This window comes from Pezoporus occidentalis, unplaced genomic scaffold (genome assembly GCF_034315485.1).
Source record: "Pezoporus occidentalis ecotype Australia unplaced genomic scaffold, CSIRO_AGI_Poc_V1 ctg200, whole genome shotgun sequence".
Taxonomy (NCBI): domain Eukaryota; kingdom Metazoa; phylum Chordata; class Aves; order Psittaciformes; family Psittacidae; genus Pezoporus; species Pezoporus occidentalis.
The window spans coordinates 1,361,090-1,375,195 of NW_026913857.1; the positions used below are offsets into that span (position 1 = coordinate 1,361,090).

General features: G+C 37.2%; 1 protein-coding gene across 2 annotated transcripts in view; it reads left to right on the forward strand.

Annotated features, from left to right (window-relative positions):
* WDHD1 (WD repeat and HMG-box DNA binding protein 1) overlaps positions 1–14,106 on the forward strand; it is a 32,342-nt gene that overhangs the window by 4,599 nt on the left and 13,637 nt on the right. For both annotated transcript variants that reach the window (XM_062618461.1, XM_062618462.1), the window contains exons 4-13: positions 1,657–1,808; positions 3,904–4,015; positions 4,521–4,571; positions 6,876–6,971; positions 8,964–9,056; positions 9,918–10,024; positions 12,017–12,152; positions 12,317–12,509; positions 12,701–12,897; positions 13,500–13,684. In XM_062618461.1, the coding sequence (XP_062474445.1) occupies positions 1,657–1,808; positions 3,904–4,015; positions 4,521–4,571; positions 6,876–6,971; positions 8,964–9,056; positions 9,918–10,024; positions 12,017–12,152; positions 12,317–12,509; positions 12,701–12,897; positions 13,500–13,684 (1,322 nt within the window). The remainder of the gene's footprint in view (positions 1–1,656; positions 1,809–3,903; positions 4,016–4,520; positions 4,572–6,875; positions 6,972–8,963; positions 9,057–9,917; positions 10,025–12,016; positions 12,153–12,316; positions 12,510–12,700; positions 12,898–13,499; positions 13,685–14,106) is intronic.

Sequence of the window (14,106 nt, forward strand, 5' to 3'; positions counted from 1 at the left end):
CATGTTCATGTAGTTAGCTTGAGAATTCTCATAGTATGTTCTTTGTGTACAATTGTTGTTATATTACATTCATAATAGAAGGTCTAAGAAGAAGAAAGGTCTTGTAGAAGAAGAAAACAATTCCAGAGTATCAGTTCTTCAGATATTGTGTGGTTAACTTTGCAGTGATAAAGAAGAATTTTAAAATTGTTTTTCAGTTATTTGGGATTTTGGAGGGAAGGATGAAAGAGGAAATAAATGACGATTAACATATAGGTATTATATTTGTAAATATAGTAATTTGAAACCTTATTCAGAACTACTGCCTTAAGTGAAACCTCTGTCATATCCCTTTAAACATACCTCAAGTATCTATTCTGCAGTACCTGTCACATTGATTTTCAGGGTATTTTGCTGTTTATTTTCTTTGCATTGCTTATTCTTTCACAAACCAAGTGAGGTGACTTGAGTGAGTTCTTTTATCAAATCAGTGGCAAAGCCAGAAATTGCTACAACTATTAATGAATAGACGAGAGAAATCCTGATTTTAATTTTTGACATCAGCAGGAAAAATCATGTGCTCTTAATTTTACTGTGAAGTGCTTTTACTTTTGAGGGATTTTTTTTTATTTTTAAACAGTGAGATGAACAATGCATTGTGAGACTTCAGGAAAACTTAGTTCAAAAATTACTCTTCATTAACAAAAATGAGGAACTGATCTGAGGTGTTGATGTAACCTAGGTAATAAATCTCATCTCTTAGGTTTTTTTAGTACTGGCTGCTGCTTTATTTATCTTCAGAATTTTTACTATAACTTTAGACAGCCTGGAAATCAAAAAGTGTAACATCATCTCCTCCCTGAACCCAAACAAGCAAAAAGAATCCCTCAAGAAAATTTATTTCCTTAATATTTCAAAAACTTCCCGCTACGTAAAACTGAGGAATAGCATTGTCGCTTGGGGAGCAGATATTCTTTTTCCAGGTATAGGATAATTATTAGTTTTGCACTTCTTTAAATCTGGATTCATTTTCAAGAAACAACTGCCTTGTGTTTTCTGAGAAGAACTAAGTATAGTTCATGAACTTTTCATCTTTTCCTGGTGGCATTTAACTGAGAAGTTCGGTGCAAGGGTGCCCTCTCCTGATACAGCAGCATATTAATCTAAATAGGATGCAAGATTCTAAAAGCTTTCTTGTCTATGTAGAAGGAACAACTTTTATATTTATCAGAAGCAGATCAGACAGTTCCCTTTGAAATTCATTAGTGACTCTGAGTATGCATTCTTTTAGTAAAAATACATGTTGGAAAGGTTTTGATGCAGTAACTTGCCATATAGCTAATGTAACGAATTTTAAGTCTGCTGAAACAACTGGAGTTTCAGTATTAAATCTAGCAGTGTGTTTCTACAAGATTGAAAGGAAGAGCATGGTTTTCCTATTCTCATTAGCTTGGTGATAAAATATTAAGGTTACTTTGCCTGTTTGTATTTTTTTTTTTTTTTTTTTAAGAAATAAAAGTTAAAGAATATTTCTTCTATTACTTTTACTGTCAGACCTCTTTTGGGAGTACTAAAGCTAATCTGCCCAAATATTTGGAACATCAGAGCAATTTGTTTTGGCTCCATAGGCATAAATGTGTTTTAAACAACAAATTTTGTGATGGATTTTGTTTTTAGAATGGACGACTTATCACAGCAGTATCGAACAACGCTGTTCAGATCCATACATTTCCTGAAGGAGCTCCAGATGGCATCGTTACTCGTTTCACCACAAATGCAAACCACGTCATCTTTAATAGTGATGGTACCAAAATTGCTGCTGGATCTAGGTAATCTGTGCGTGATAAGGGAAATCATTGCTGTCATTCAAAATCTGGCAACTTCCTTGCATGCTGGTTTTTACCAATGAGATCATTCATCCCCATGCCTCTGAGGGTTTTTATTGTAAAATGTCTTTTGGAGGTGGGGGGAGAGAAAGGAATGAAAAGGACTTTAGGAAACAATGCCTAGAGAAATACTTGATCCACCAAATAATTTTAAATGGAAATCTGGTGTTGTGAAATAATTCAATTTCTTAAGAAGAGTTGAGTGTTTTCAGCTTTTTCAGCTTTCAGTCCTATAATGCATAAGTATTTGCCCATATGGATCAGATCACAGCATCAAGGATCTTGTTACTGTGTGCCAATGTCCTAACTGTTGAGGATCATGATGCTGCATATATATATACATACATGCAAAAGTTAGATGGGTTCTAATTTGTGCAGGAGCATTCTGTAGCGTACATATCATCACCATTCTGCCAAATGATAACGGATGACGGTTGCAAGGCTTGCCTGAAGGGAATTAAATGCATAGTTTAGTTAATTTCTTAGGGCAGGATGTTTGCTTTAACATAATATATGCTATTCCTTTAATAGAGATGGCAAAACAGCAAGCAGGCAATATTTTCCACCCCCACCCCTATTTATTTAAGGCTCAGGTGATTCTTAATTGTATTTAGTGAAGTCTTTGGGCAGCTGTAGCTAGTTCAGGCTGTCCCCTTGCCCATCTACTACAATTTGTCCTCCACAGTAGAGATGGCAGAGTATTACATCTGCTCCCTGGCTCCTCTAAGTGTGAATTGAACTAGAAAGAAATTTGGATGAATATGCTGGGCTTTGCACTCTGGCGACTGGAGCAGGCACACCAGGGCCACCAGAACTGGGCAGCTGGGGGCAGTAACTGCTGTAATCTCTAAGTCTGACAGGGATCTTGGGGTCAGGCCTTCTGCCAGTGCTTGTTTCTGAGGGGACAGCTCTGACTTTAATTAAAGAGATTAGGCACACAGCAAACTCTTTTTTTGTTCCTAAAACATTTACAAAACCCCAGTACTTCTGCAGCCTGGCCAGGGGACTCACATTAGGAAAAAGAGCTCATAAGACTGTGAGGCCGCTGCTTGGTGAGATCTTCTGTAATGTACTGAAGGAGAAGGTGGCAGCCATGAAATGAAGGTATGCAGCTAAGAAGAATTGCTTTTAATGGTCCCAGATTTCTCAATTTTTTACATGAAGTCTGCAAACTTAGTTTAATTTAACATCCAATTGGCTGCCAAAATTCACTTCAATTATTTGAAAAATGGTTGTGTGGCTTCTTAAATAAACAAAACCGTCCTATTGCCTGTTTATTTGTAGGGTTTTTTTTTCCTCTAAAGTTGTCTTGCATTTTTTAAGAGTGTTAATATTAGTTGTATGACAGTATAGCTCATAGCCTTCTTTATATGACTGTTTGATTAGCATTAAATAGTTGTCAAAACTCAGCTTGTATTTCTAAATACAGTTAAAGTACTGGTTAACTGGTAGATCCTAAAAGTAGATTTCTCTCGAAGGATCTTGCAATGAAGTGTGAGACGGAGTGGTACTGAAAGGTTGTTGCAGGAGCTCTTTGGCTTAGAAGTTAACATTGATATTTTGAGCTAAACTGCAGTAATGGCTATAATAATAAAGTTGTGAAAAAAATAATCTTTTAATGTATTTGATGCATTAAATGGTCTTAAAAATCTTTTTAAAAATGTCATAAAATGAACTACTTGCTTTTTTTTTTTTTTTTTTTAAACTACATTACCCAATAATTATAGTAATGAGTACTGGTCTCATTCAACAGATAGTTCTTGTTAAGTCAGCACTCTGGTATCTAAGCAGAGGTTTTCATTAGGTCATATAAATATTATATTAAACAGGTATGTGGTCTATGTGTACTTAAAATCTTCTTCAAAGAGCAACCATAATTTATGAACTTGGGCATGAACAAAAAATATTTTCTGATAAAAATAGAGCTGTAACTTCCCCCAAATATATTTAGTGTTCAGTTTTTATTGCCATAAACACATAGTTTGTCATTGTTAACATAATGTTAATACTTATACATCTGTGCTATTGTGATCTGCAGTGACTTCATCGTCAAAGTTGTGGAGGTGACTGATAGCAGCAAGCAGAAAACATTCCGAGGGCACGATGCTCCTGTTTTAAGCCTGTCTTTTGACCCCAGGGATGTTTACCTGGTAAAAACACTTTCTTATTTACTTTCTACTTTGAATCTCCTTTTCCCTGGGAAAGAAAATGCATAAATACTTTTTACAAATAAAATGGTGACTGGGCACATGAGGCCACTTCATTTCAGCTGACCTTACTGATGATGGAGTGTGTCACAATTTATTGCCTCCCAGGGGAGCTCAGTCTTTGCTTTACAACTCAATTACTGTCTATGTTCTTCTGGAATCGAATGCTGATCTGATTTTAGAGTGGGAAAGATGACTAAATAAATATTAATTTTGAGCCTCCTTTGCAAATAAGCAGCTCAGTTGAAGTGTGAGGGTTTTTAGTAGCTTGGAGTCAAGTACAGTTATGAAGATGACAGTATTAGAAACCTTTTTGCCTTAAAATGGCTTAAACAGGGAGGCTTTCTTTTCAAAACTCCATATACATGGTTATAATGATTGTTTCCTCAAATTTGTAGCATTGATTTCTCTGTCTTTATTATTTTCTTTACAAAAATCTCTTACATAGGCATCGGCGAGCTGTGATGGTTCTGTCAGAGTATGGAAAATTTCAGATCAGGTAAGGGGCCTGCCTTTCAAAGTTAAGTCTTTCATAAGAAATCCAGGATTTCACAGACAATGAGAAGAGCTTGGCTGAAATAACCCTGCTGCGGTAGGTGTGTTTTGGGGGGAAGAAAGCTAACTACACTTTACAGAATATTTTTATCTACTACTGGGAGAAATCCCAAAGTTTGATTATGAACTGTTGCCTGGGTAGTGTGGATTGCTCTTCCTGCCTGTGGAATCTATGATTTCTTCCATCAATTTTTATTAATTGGCCAACGCTGTGTATTTTGTCCTTGGCATGTTCAGAAATACTGCTCTGAGTAAAGATATCTCCTTATTTCAGAATTTTAGCTCATTGCTTTCAGGGTGAAGGAAGGACTTCTGTTCTAATAAGCAGCTATTTGGGTATATTTTGGTTTTATTAATTCTTACCAAGCTTCCTATGAAATTGTGAGTAATTTTCAGGATTGTAGGCTGACAGGTGGAGGTGGAAGAATGCTCTGAGATGTTACACAGTATCTTTTTTTATATGTGGTTTAGTTGGTTAGTCTCATTAGGAACACAGTTACTCTGACCTGAGATTAGTAACAGATCGGGATTCCACATGCCAGGATCACCCAGATGATGACCATGATGTTAAGGTTTTCCTTTGGTAGGGGCTTTGGACACAATGTTGCTTCAGTGTCCCTTGCCTTCTGCCTGTGGCCTGCGGCTTTAGTTTCCTGGGACTTGGGGTTAAGCTCAGTGCATTTCAACCTTTTCAATTTGGATGAGTTTAAGGCTATTGAAGGGAGGCTTGCTATTTGCGGAATGATAGAATGATTTGGGTTGAAAGGGACCTTAAAGACCATCCAGTTTCAATCCCCTGCACAGGCAGGGGTACCTTCCACTAGACCAGGTTGCTCCAAGCCCTGTCCAGCTTGGCCTTGAACACTGCCAGGGATGGGGCAGCCACAGCTTCCCTGGGCAACCTGTGCCAGGGCCTCAGCACCCTCACAGGAAAGACCTTCTTCCTAATATCTAATCTAAATCTGCCCTCTGTCAGTTTAAAGCCATTCCCCCTTGTTCTGTCCCTACAGGCACTTGTCAAAAGCTCATCTTCAGCTTTCTTGTAGCTCCTTTAGGGACTAGAAGCTGGTCTGAACAAGCCCAGCTCTTTCTGCCTATCTCCATAGCAGAGGTGCTCCAGCCCTCTGAGCATTTTTGTGGCCTCTGGACTCACTCCAACAGGTTCATGTCCCTCTTGTGTAGGGGACCCCAGAGCTGGATGCAGTACTGCAGGCGGTCTCACCAGAGTAGAGTAGAGGGGGAGAATCGCCTCCTTCAACCTGCTGACCACACTCCTTTTGTAGCAGCCAGGGACACGGCTGGCTTTCTGGGCTGCAAGCACTATTCCCTTTGTTTGTTACAAATTTCACAGAATTTCTCAGAACAACATAAATCACAGTTCAAAGAACACAGTTTGTTAGAAATACAGTCTTTGGGCTCAACTTGGCAATATTTGACTAAAATAGTTCAGGACCTGTATAAAATCAGATGGGAGAATCAGTGAATTAGTGAGAGAATCAGATATTGTCTCTTCTCTTGGAAATCTAAGGAACTTGCAGAGATGTTTTCGGATAACTCCTTTAATAAGGCAATTCTGCATATGTATGTGGGATTATTTTTGCTAAATGCCATTGAATGGAATAAGAATCCATGTGGAATTATTCCTGTAAGTAAAGCTGTAAATGTACCCTTGCATTTGTGGATTGCTACTTTTTTAAAAGCAAAAGCATACTTATGATAGGATGCCTTGTATTCCAGACTGACAGCGGGTGCTTTTTGGAGCAATTACACTAACAGTGTCCTAGGATTGTGGAATATGATGTATGTATCTGTGCTGTAATTTGAGAATATTCATTCTTTATACTGCTGTGGCAATATTCGAGCTGATGTGTGTCACCTTGCTGCACTTGATTTGGATTTGACAAATGCATTTTGGCCAGATTTCTCTATAACCTAAAGATATGTAAGCTCATTTTTTTCTGTACTGGATTAAAAAACATTTTTTCTGTGATCTTGTTTCTGTTACAAGTAGTTGTATTGTCATTAAAATAGTTTCAGATGTATGTTGGCAAGGTATTTTTTCATTTTTCTTTGTTCATTGTAATTGTATGAAAGAGATTATTTCAGTTCCAAACCCAGGATATTTCTTCCTTTTAAGGTTCCCCCCTCCCCCCCCCCCACTTTTTCTTTAAGAATTTTTACTCTAAAATTGATTTTTGCAGAGCTAAAAACCATTTTTTTTTTTTTTTTTTAAATATCTTGTTTTCAGACATGCACGACAAGCTGGCCGCTGCTGCAGAAGTGTAATGATGTGATAAATGCTAAATCAATATGCAGGCTGGGATGGCAACCTGGCAATGGAAAAGTAAGTGACATTGGTTTAGCCACACGTCTTAGTCCTTCTTTTCTCTTTGGAGGTCCAACAGTAGAATTCAGTCTGAGCATTCCAAAATTGAAGCTTCTAGGACTTAAGGAAAATATTTGGGGTGAAGTTTATTTCTAGGAAAAATAAAGACCTGGAAATGGTTACTCTTTTAAGCTCCAGACTGTGTTGGGCAGTAGTCCAGCTGTAAGCCTAAAGCAGTATTAAACAGTTGTGTTGTGCTGAAGAGGAAGGAACATTGTACATGAGGGAAATAATCAAATTCCTTACAACAGAGCATTGAAGGAGTTCAGTTTTTCTCTGCTTTAAGTAAATTTTGGCCTATTAGTAATCTTGCTCTGTAAATATTTCCTAAATAAGATGTTGCCTTCCTTTTCACCTGAAGAATGAAGTTAATTCTGTTGTGCTTAATGGTGGTGCTGGTACTACATGCCTAGTGCAATCTGTATGTACTGATACAACTGTAGTATGTATGGATTGCTAATCAAGATGGGTCTGGGAGTTAGTATACCTATAGATATGTTTCTGTAGCATATCTAGAACACCTCTGCAACATCTGATAATGCAGAGAGGTGAAAGGGGCAGATAAATGTGAACCTGTATAAAATGGACTTCAAGGAAAGGTCAGAGAATTGAGCCAAAGTTGTCCGTTCGCAAAAATTATTTCATGGCTTCTGTTCTTGCCTGTGATAATAGTGTGGCAGAACCTATTCATTTTTTATTGACATTCCAATGACATACTCGATCTGAAGAGCATTTACCAGTGTGTCCTCACAGTTCTTACCTGAATAATCTTGTTTCCTCAATTTATCCTTTGTGTCTGTTTACTGTGTCCACTTTTCAAACTTCATGGCTGCTGTGATAATGTTATTCATAACTTTCCTGTGGAAGAGAGAGTGTCACATGTAGTATAAATTTTCTCAATATCCATATTGCATGAGAACAAATCCTTTCAACTTTTAGGCTAATTCTTCACGCAAATACACGTATTTGAAATGTAAGTTCTCTTATGAAGCAAATTGCTAGAAGACTTTAAAAAAAAACCCAATCCTCCCAATCCTAAAAAAAGAAACATGCAGTAACATTTATGTAGTTTTGTGAAGGATGAAATGAGCTCAGGAATCAGGTATTCAATAGGATTTATTGAGAGATTGTAACCTGATCAAAAGAGATCTGGAGAGTAAGGAAAAAGGAGAACACAAGCCTTGTGCCCAGAGCATTGAAAACTGTTTATATGTCTGTTAACTGCTTCATAAATAAGAACTTATAACCTTATGGTGTAGCTGTCATTATCTTCAGTTTTCAGCCAGGAAGAAATAAAGATTAAAATAACTCGAGGCACGATTTGCTGTGCTGCATGTGGAAGGCATTAAAGAACCTTGTAATTCAAGTTTCTTCAGCTTTCTTTACTCTCTCAGTTGGCATTACTGGGATAGAATCATAGAATAGTTAGGGTTGGAAAGGACCTTAAGTTCATCTAGGTCCAACCACCCTGCCATGGGCAGGAACAGCTCACACTACCATGCCATCCAAGGCTTTGTCCAACCTGGTATTGAACACTGCCAGGGATGAAGCATTCACAACCTCCCTGCGCAACCCATTCCAGTGCCTCACCACCCTAACAGGAAAGAATTTCCTTCTTATATCCAATCTAAACCTCCCCTGTTTAAGTTTTAACCGTTACCCCTTGTCCTGTCACTACAGTTCCCCAATGAAGGGTTCCTCCCCAGCATCTCTATAGGCCTCCTTCAGATACTGGAAGGCTGCTGTGAGGTCTCCATGCAGCCTTCTCTTCTGCAGGCTGAACAGCCCCAACTTTCTCAGCCTAAGACAAGAAACTGAGATGCCAGAGAACTGTTAAATACTGAGGCAGTCACAACTGTAATACTTCTGAGTGAAGGAACTATGCTATTTCAGTGTTCTGTATGAAAGCTAACTTGTTCTAAATTGCTGATTCTTGTATCTTTTGAGCAGTTGCTGGCAATTCCTGTAGATAAAGTTGTTAAACTATACAGAAGAGAAACCTGGGATAGTCAATTTGATCTATCAGATACATTCATCACACAGGTAGGTATATAAAACAGGTTCTTGCTAAATATTCAATAATGTAAATGTTATTCTGCTAGATACTGTCTTCTAGGCAGTATGTTTTTCCCCTGCCCTTGGTAATGATTACTTACATTTTATTTCACTTGTGATCCTGATACTTTGTGTTAGAAAACAAGGCAAGAGATCCTAAATTAGTGTCAAACATGTCTCTGGTTCCCCTCGTTCATTTATAATAACCCACTAGATCTGTAAGGGCTACTGGCAAGTCACCAGCTGCAGCTGAAGAACATGTTTTCACATATTTCTCTAAAAACGTAGCTTTTTAGGGAAAATTTCAAGAGTATTTTTCTGTACAGAACAGAGATATCAGTTGTTCACTTTGTATTTTATTAAGCTAAAATTTAGCTACATAGTAGCTCAAATGGTGCCATCTTCTTTCTTTTGACCTCATTATATACTTTGAAACCTTTACATTAAAGAGATGTATTTTCCTAGTGTTACTAAGATACAGAACACACAGTCTTGGATTTTGATCTATGGACCTGTGTGAAGTTAAATACAGCTATGTCTAGTGTTGAGCTTGGAAAATATACCATGCTTCCATCTGCATGTCTGGAATCAGTTTTTTTCAATCTCATGGCAGCATTTAATGACAGAAGGTGGATATTCTCATTTAAAAAAGTGTGCTATCTGCAAAGAATGTTTCTTTCAGGGAAGTGCCTAAAGCCAGCTCTAGTACAGGAAGCTTGATATGATTTGCTAAAGATCATTATTACTGTTTTTTTTTATTCCAGAACATGTCTGATTTAATCTCCAGAATATGAATGCTTTGCATGCATCAGTAATTTTTTTTTTCCTGTTTTGTTTTTTTCTCCTTAGACCTTGAATATTGTAGCCTGGTCTCCTTGTGGGCAGTATCTGGCAGCTGGAAGTGTGGATGGGTGTATAGTGGTGTGGAATATGGAAAGCCAGAAGTGCATAGAGAGGTATTCAGTCTTGTTCCATAAATCCTTAAGTACATGTTTTCTCTTGAAATACAACTTTGTTATCTTTTCTGTGTTACATTTTTTTGTGTAAATGCAGAACTCTGCTTCTTGAAAAGCCTTAATAAGATTTACAGGGCGTTATGGTTTAACCTAGCAGGAAGCTAAACAAATAATAATGCTAAAAGAATTAGAATATACAAAACAAGTGATACGCCGTGCAATTGCTCACCAGCCACCAACCAATGCACAACCAGTTCCTGAGCAACAGCCCCTGCCCAGCTTTCCCCTTAGTTTATATATGCTGAGCATGATGTTGTGTAGTCTGGAATGTCCCTTTGGCCAGCTTGGGTCAGCTCTCCTGTCTGTGTCCCCTCTCAGCTTCTTGTGCCCCACAGCCTCCTTGCTGGTAGGCTGGTGTGCGAAGCTGAAAAGTCCTTGATTTAGTGTAAGCGCTACTCAGTGACAACTAAAACATTGGTGTGTTACTCTTCCTAAATTATTCTCCTAGATCCAAACCACAGCACTGTACCCACTACTGGGAAGAATATTAACTCTATCGCACTCGAAACCAGGACACAGGGCAAACCTCTAAGTTTTCTGCTACTGTTTCACTGAAAGCAAACACCTAGGATACATATGAAGGCTCTGTTTGAAGAACGCTGTTTACCTTGCCTCATACATGGTCTCCCGGCTGATGGTGAAGCTGGGAGCACATTCACTGAGGCGGAGCTGAAGCATGGAGGCTACAAAAACTGTTTTAGATGTAAGTGATGCTGGGAGACAGGGCCACCACTTGATCTAGACTTTAGTCTGGAAGGGAGCAAGAATCATAGAATGGTTTGGGTTGGAAGGAACCTTAAAGATCATCTAGATCCTAATTTAATCTTTCTAATATCTCTTAAAAGAAGGGCTCTTCCCTGTGCAACTCAAGTGAGCTGCACTAATACTGCAGTCCAAGGTAATTTAAGGGTTCCTATGTTATTTCCATGTTCTACAAGGAAGCAGCTTCCACACAAGTATAACTCTTAGTGGTAGGTAGAAACGTGGCACTGTTTTGCCTTCCCCTGCCATTTCCAGTATGTTCAGAAGCATGTTCTGATTCATGTGATACACTCTTTTCTTTTCTGCATAGCCAGAGAAATCTGGAAACATTACATTCTTAGCAATAGAATAGGTAAGGGACATTAATGAGGATTTTGTTCAAATTCTGTGCGCAAATACATTTCATTGTTTTTAAATCTAATAGTTGAGAAAGGATAGTTTGGGTGGAAACGAATTTTCATCATATCTCAAACCTGAAGATCATTGGCAGTAAGGTGTATTTACTTAAAGGGAGAGGGAAACACAGATTCATCAGTCAGCCAACCTCACCTGTAAGCAAAACTGGACAAACTGACAAATTGCACTTTATCTTAGTTAAAGCGTCTCTTTCAAAAAAAGAAAATTAAAAAAGGGTATGATTAAGTGAGGTAGAGAAGAAGATATAGTTGATATTATATATATGATATATATTGGAATATTTTGGGTAAGAAACATGAATATTACTATAGTAATAAAAACACCTATGTTAAGAATTAAAGTCAGAGTATGTAAATAATTAATGTGAGGATTTTATTGTGATAAAAGAGGATTAACTCATCAGTTTGGTACTGAACATTCTTTTTATAACTTTATTCTTTTTATAACTTTGTTCTTTTTATAACTGGCTGGTTCTGGGAATTATTTTTTCCTACGTGTATCAGGAAGCTGTTGCTTTAAGAATATGATTGTTTGATTTTTTTTTTTTAAGCTTGTATGATTTTCCTCCATAGAAAAGAAGCCTTGCTGTATTTTTTAATAGTAACTGTTTATTCTAAAGGTGACCTATTAATTTATTATGTGTAACATTACTTTAAAATACTAGTAAATATTACCACTTCTTACAGTAACTCTTGGGAAGGTTTCTGCCCTGAGCAGCTTACTAAAACTCCATTATTTTTATATTCTTTTTAGGATGAAGCATGAGAAAAAATACACAATTTGTGGACTGGCCTGGCACCCCAAATATAAGCAAATCGCCTACACAGATACTGAAGGAAATCTGGGGTTGTTGGAAAATATTGGTGATGAAAAGAAATCAAATGACAAGGTGATCAGTATCAATTATTTATTAAATTAACATGGTTATTTGGGTTATGAAATTGTATTGAACATTCCATTTTTGTGTGTTGAAAGTTTCCTTTTGTGTGTTAATTCATTTTGTGAATTCTGTGTCCAAAAGAAGTTTTATGAGGATTGTTAATCTGTTTTTAGGTTACCAGTACAGCGACAAAGGACTACAATGATCTCTTTGATGGAGATGATGACTATTTAAGTGGAGATATGATTGAACCACAGTCTTCCCCAAAGACTGGAGCTAATGAAGAAGATGCTGATGATGATGACCTTAAGCCAACTTCAGGCCATTTCAGACGTACAATAATTGATGATGATGATAACTCACTAGGTACAGAATGAACTAATTTTCCAGAGCTCTTTAGCACTGTTACTGGGACAATCTCTTAGCATCCTCTGCTTGGATATATTCTGCCTTATTTTTCCGAAGAAATATTGACTGTTTGACTTTTTTTACCTATATTCTGTCATAATAATAATATATGCTAGATGTAAATGTTTTTGTTGTTGTTAAACTTCTAGATATTGGGATGATAAAAGCTAATTCCAATCTTCTTGAAAAGGAAGATGATGATGATGATGATGATCAGACTGGTGGCTTTCCAGGTTTACCACCATCATCTACACAACAGCCTTTCTATGATGGGCCAGTGCCAACCCCCAGGCAGAAGCCATTCCAGTCTGGTTCCACTCCTGCCCATCTCATGCATCGTTTCATGGTAAATCTTGCTGCTGTGTCTTAATCTAATATTTTCTGAGATTTTTTTTTTTTTTAAATACTTCACAGTGTAAAGTTAAGTAGTAGAAAGTATCTCTGTGTCAGTGCAAACACTGAATGTTACAGTTTATATTTCAGTTGCTTTTGATGTAGAAATAAATAGTTGGCTTTAAGACAAAAGAAAGCTTTGTAGTTTCTACCTGTGCTATTGAATTCTAGTAAATCTTTCTAAATAATGTAATTATTTAATGTAATTCTAGTAAATATTTTTAAAAATTCCATTTAGAGCCAGAACTTGGGGATATTTTTGTGCTGTTAGGACATGTACATTAATCATCCACTGTGGGATTTTTTTTTTTTCTTTAATTTTGTAAGGAGAAAAATGGCTAAACAATGAGGATGAAACTAGTTTCTGACTAATTCAGCTGTTTTAGACACTATGATTCCTGACTACAGAAGACTTCTACACTACTACAGTCTTCCTCCAGCCTCCCACCTACTGTTGTTTCAGATGAGAAAGTTATAGTAGGCTGTTTTAGGGCAGTATGCTTGATTTGTTGGGTTTGTTGTTTGTTTTTTTTGTGACGGTGTTCTTTTTAACAGGTATGGAATTCTGTTGGCATCATTCGCTGTTACAATGATGAGCAAGACAATGCTATAGATGTAGAATTTCATGATACCTCTGTACATCATGCAACACACCTGCCAAACTCTCTGAATCACACGATGGCTGACCTCTCTACCGAAGCTATTTTACTAGCCTGTGAGAGTACAGAGGAACTTGCAAGGTAAGTCATGACCTTGCTCTGCAAAACCCATAGTACAGAATTACACTTGTTTCAAGTATTTTGGCTTTTAATTTCAGCTTCCATAATTTTTTTGAGATTTTTGGCTTATGAATGTGCTTTTTATTTATGGGGCCATTTTTTAGGATTTTCACATCCACCCCTTGAAGTCTTCAAGAACATTGAAAGATGTAATTTGTTTCCTGAGGATTTTTTATTTTTCAGTATCTTGAAGAAAGAACTTTCTCCTTCTTTTCACACATACAGCATTGTGATGAGTTGAAAATCACCCTTTACTTTAAGTATTATTTGTATGTATTGGTTATCAGACTGAAATTTTCATTACTTTTTCTCAGTGGAAGAGTGGGTAATAGCTCAAAAGCCTCAGTGCCTATGCATTGGTCATGGGCAGTTATCAATTATGA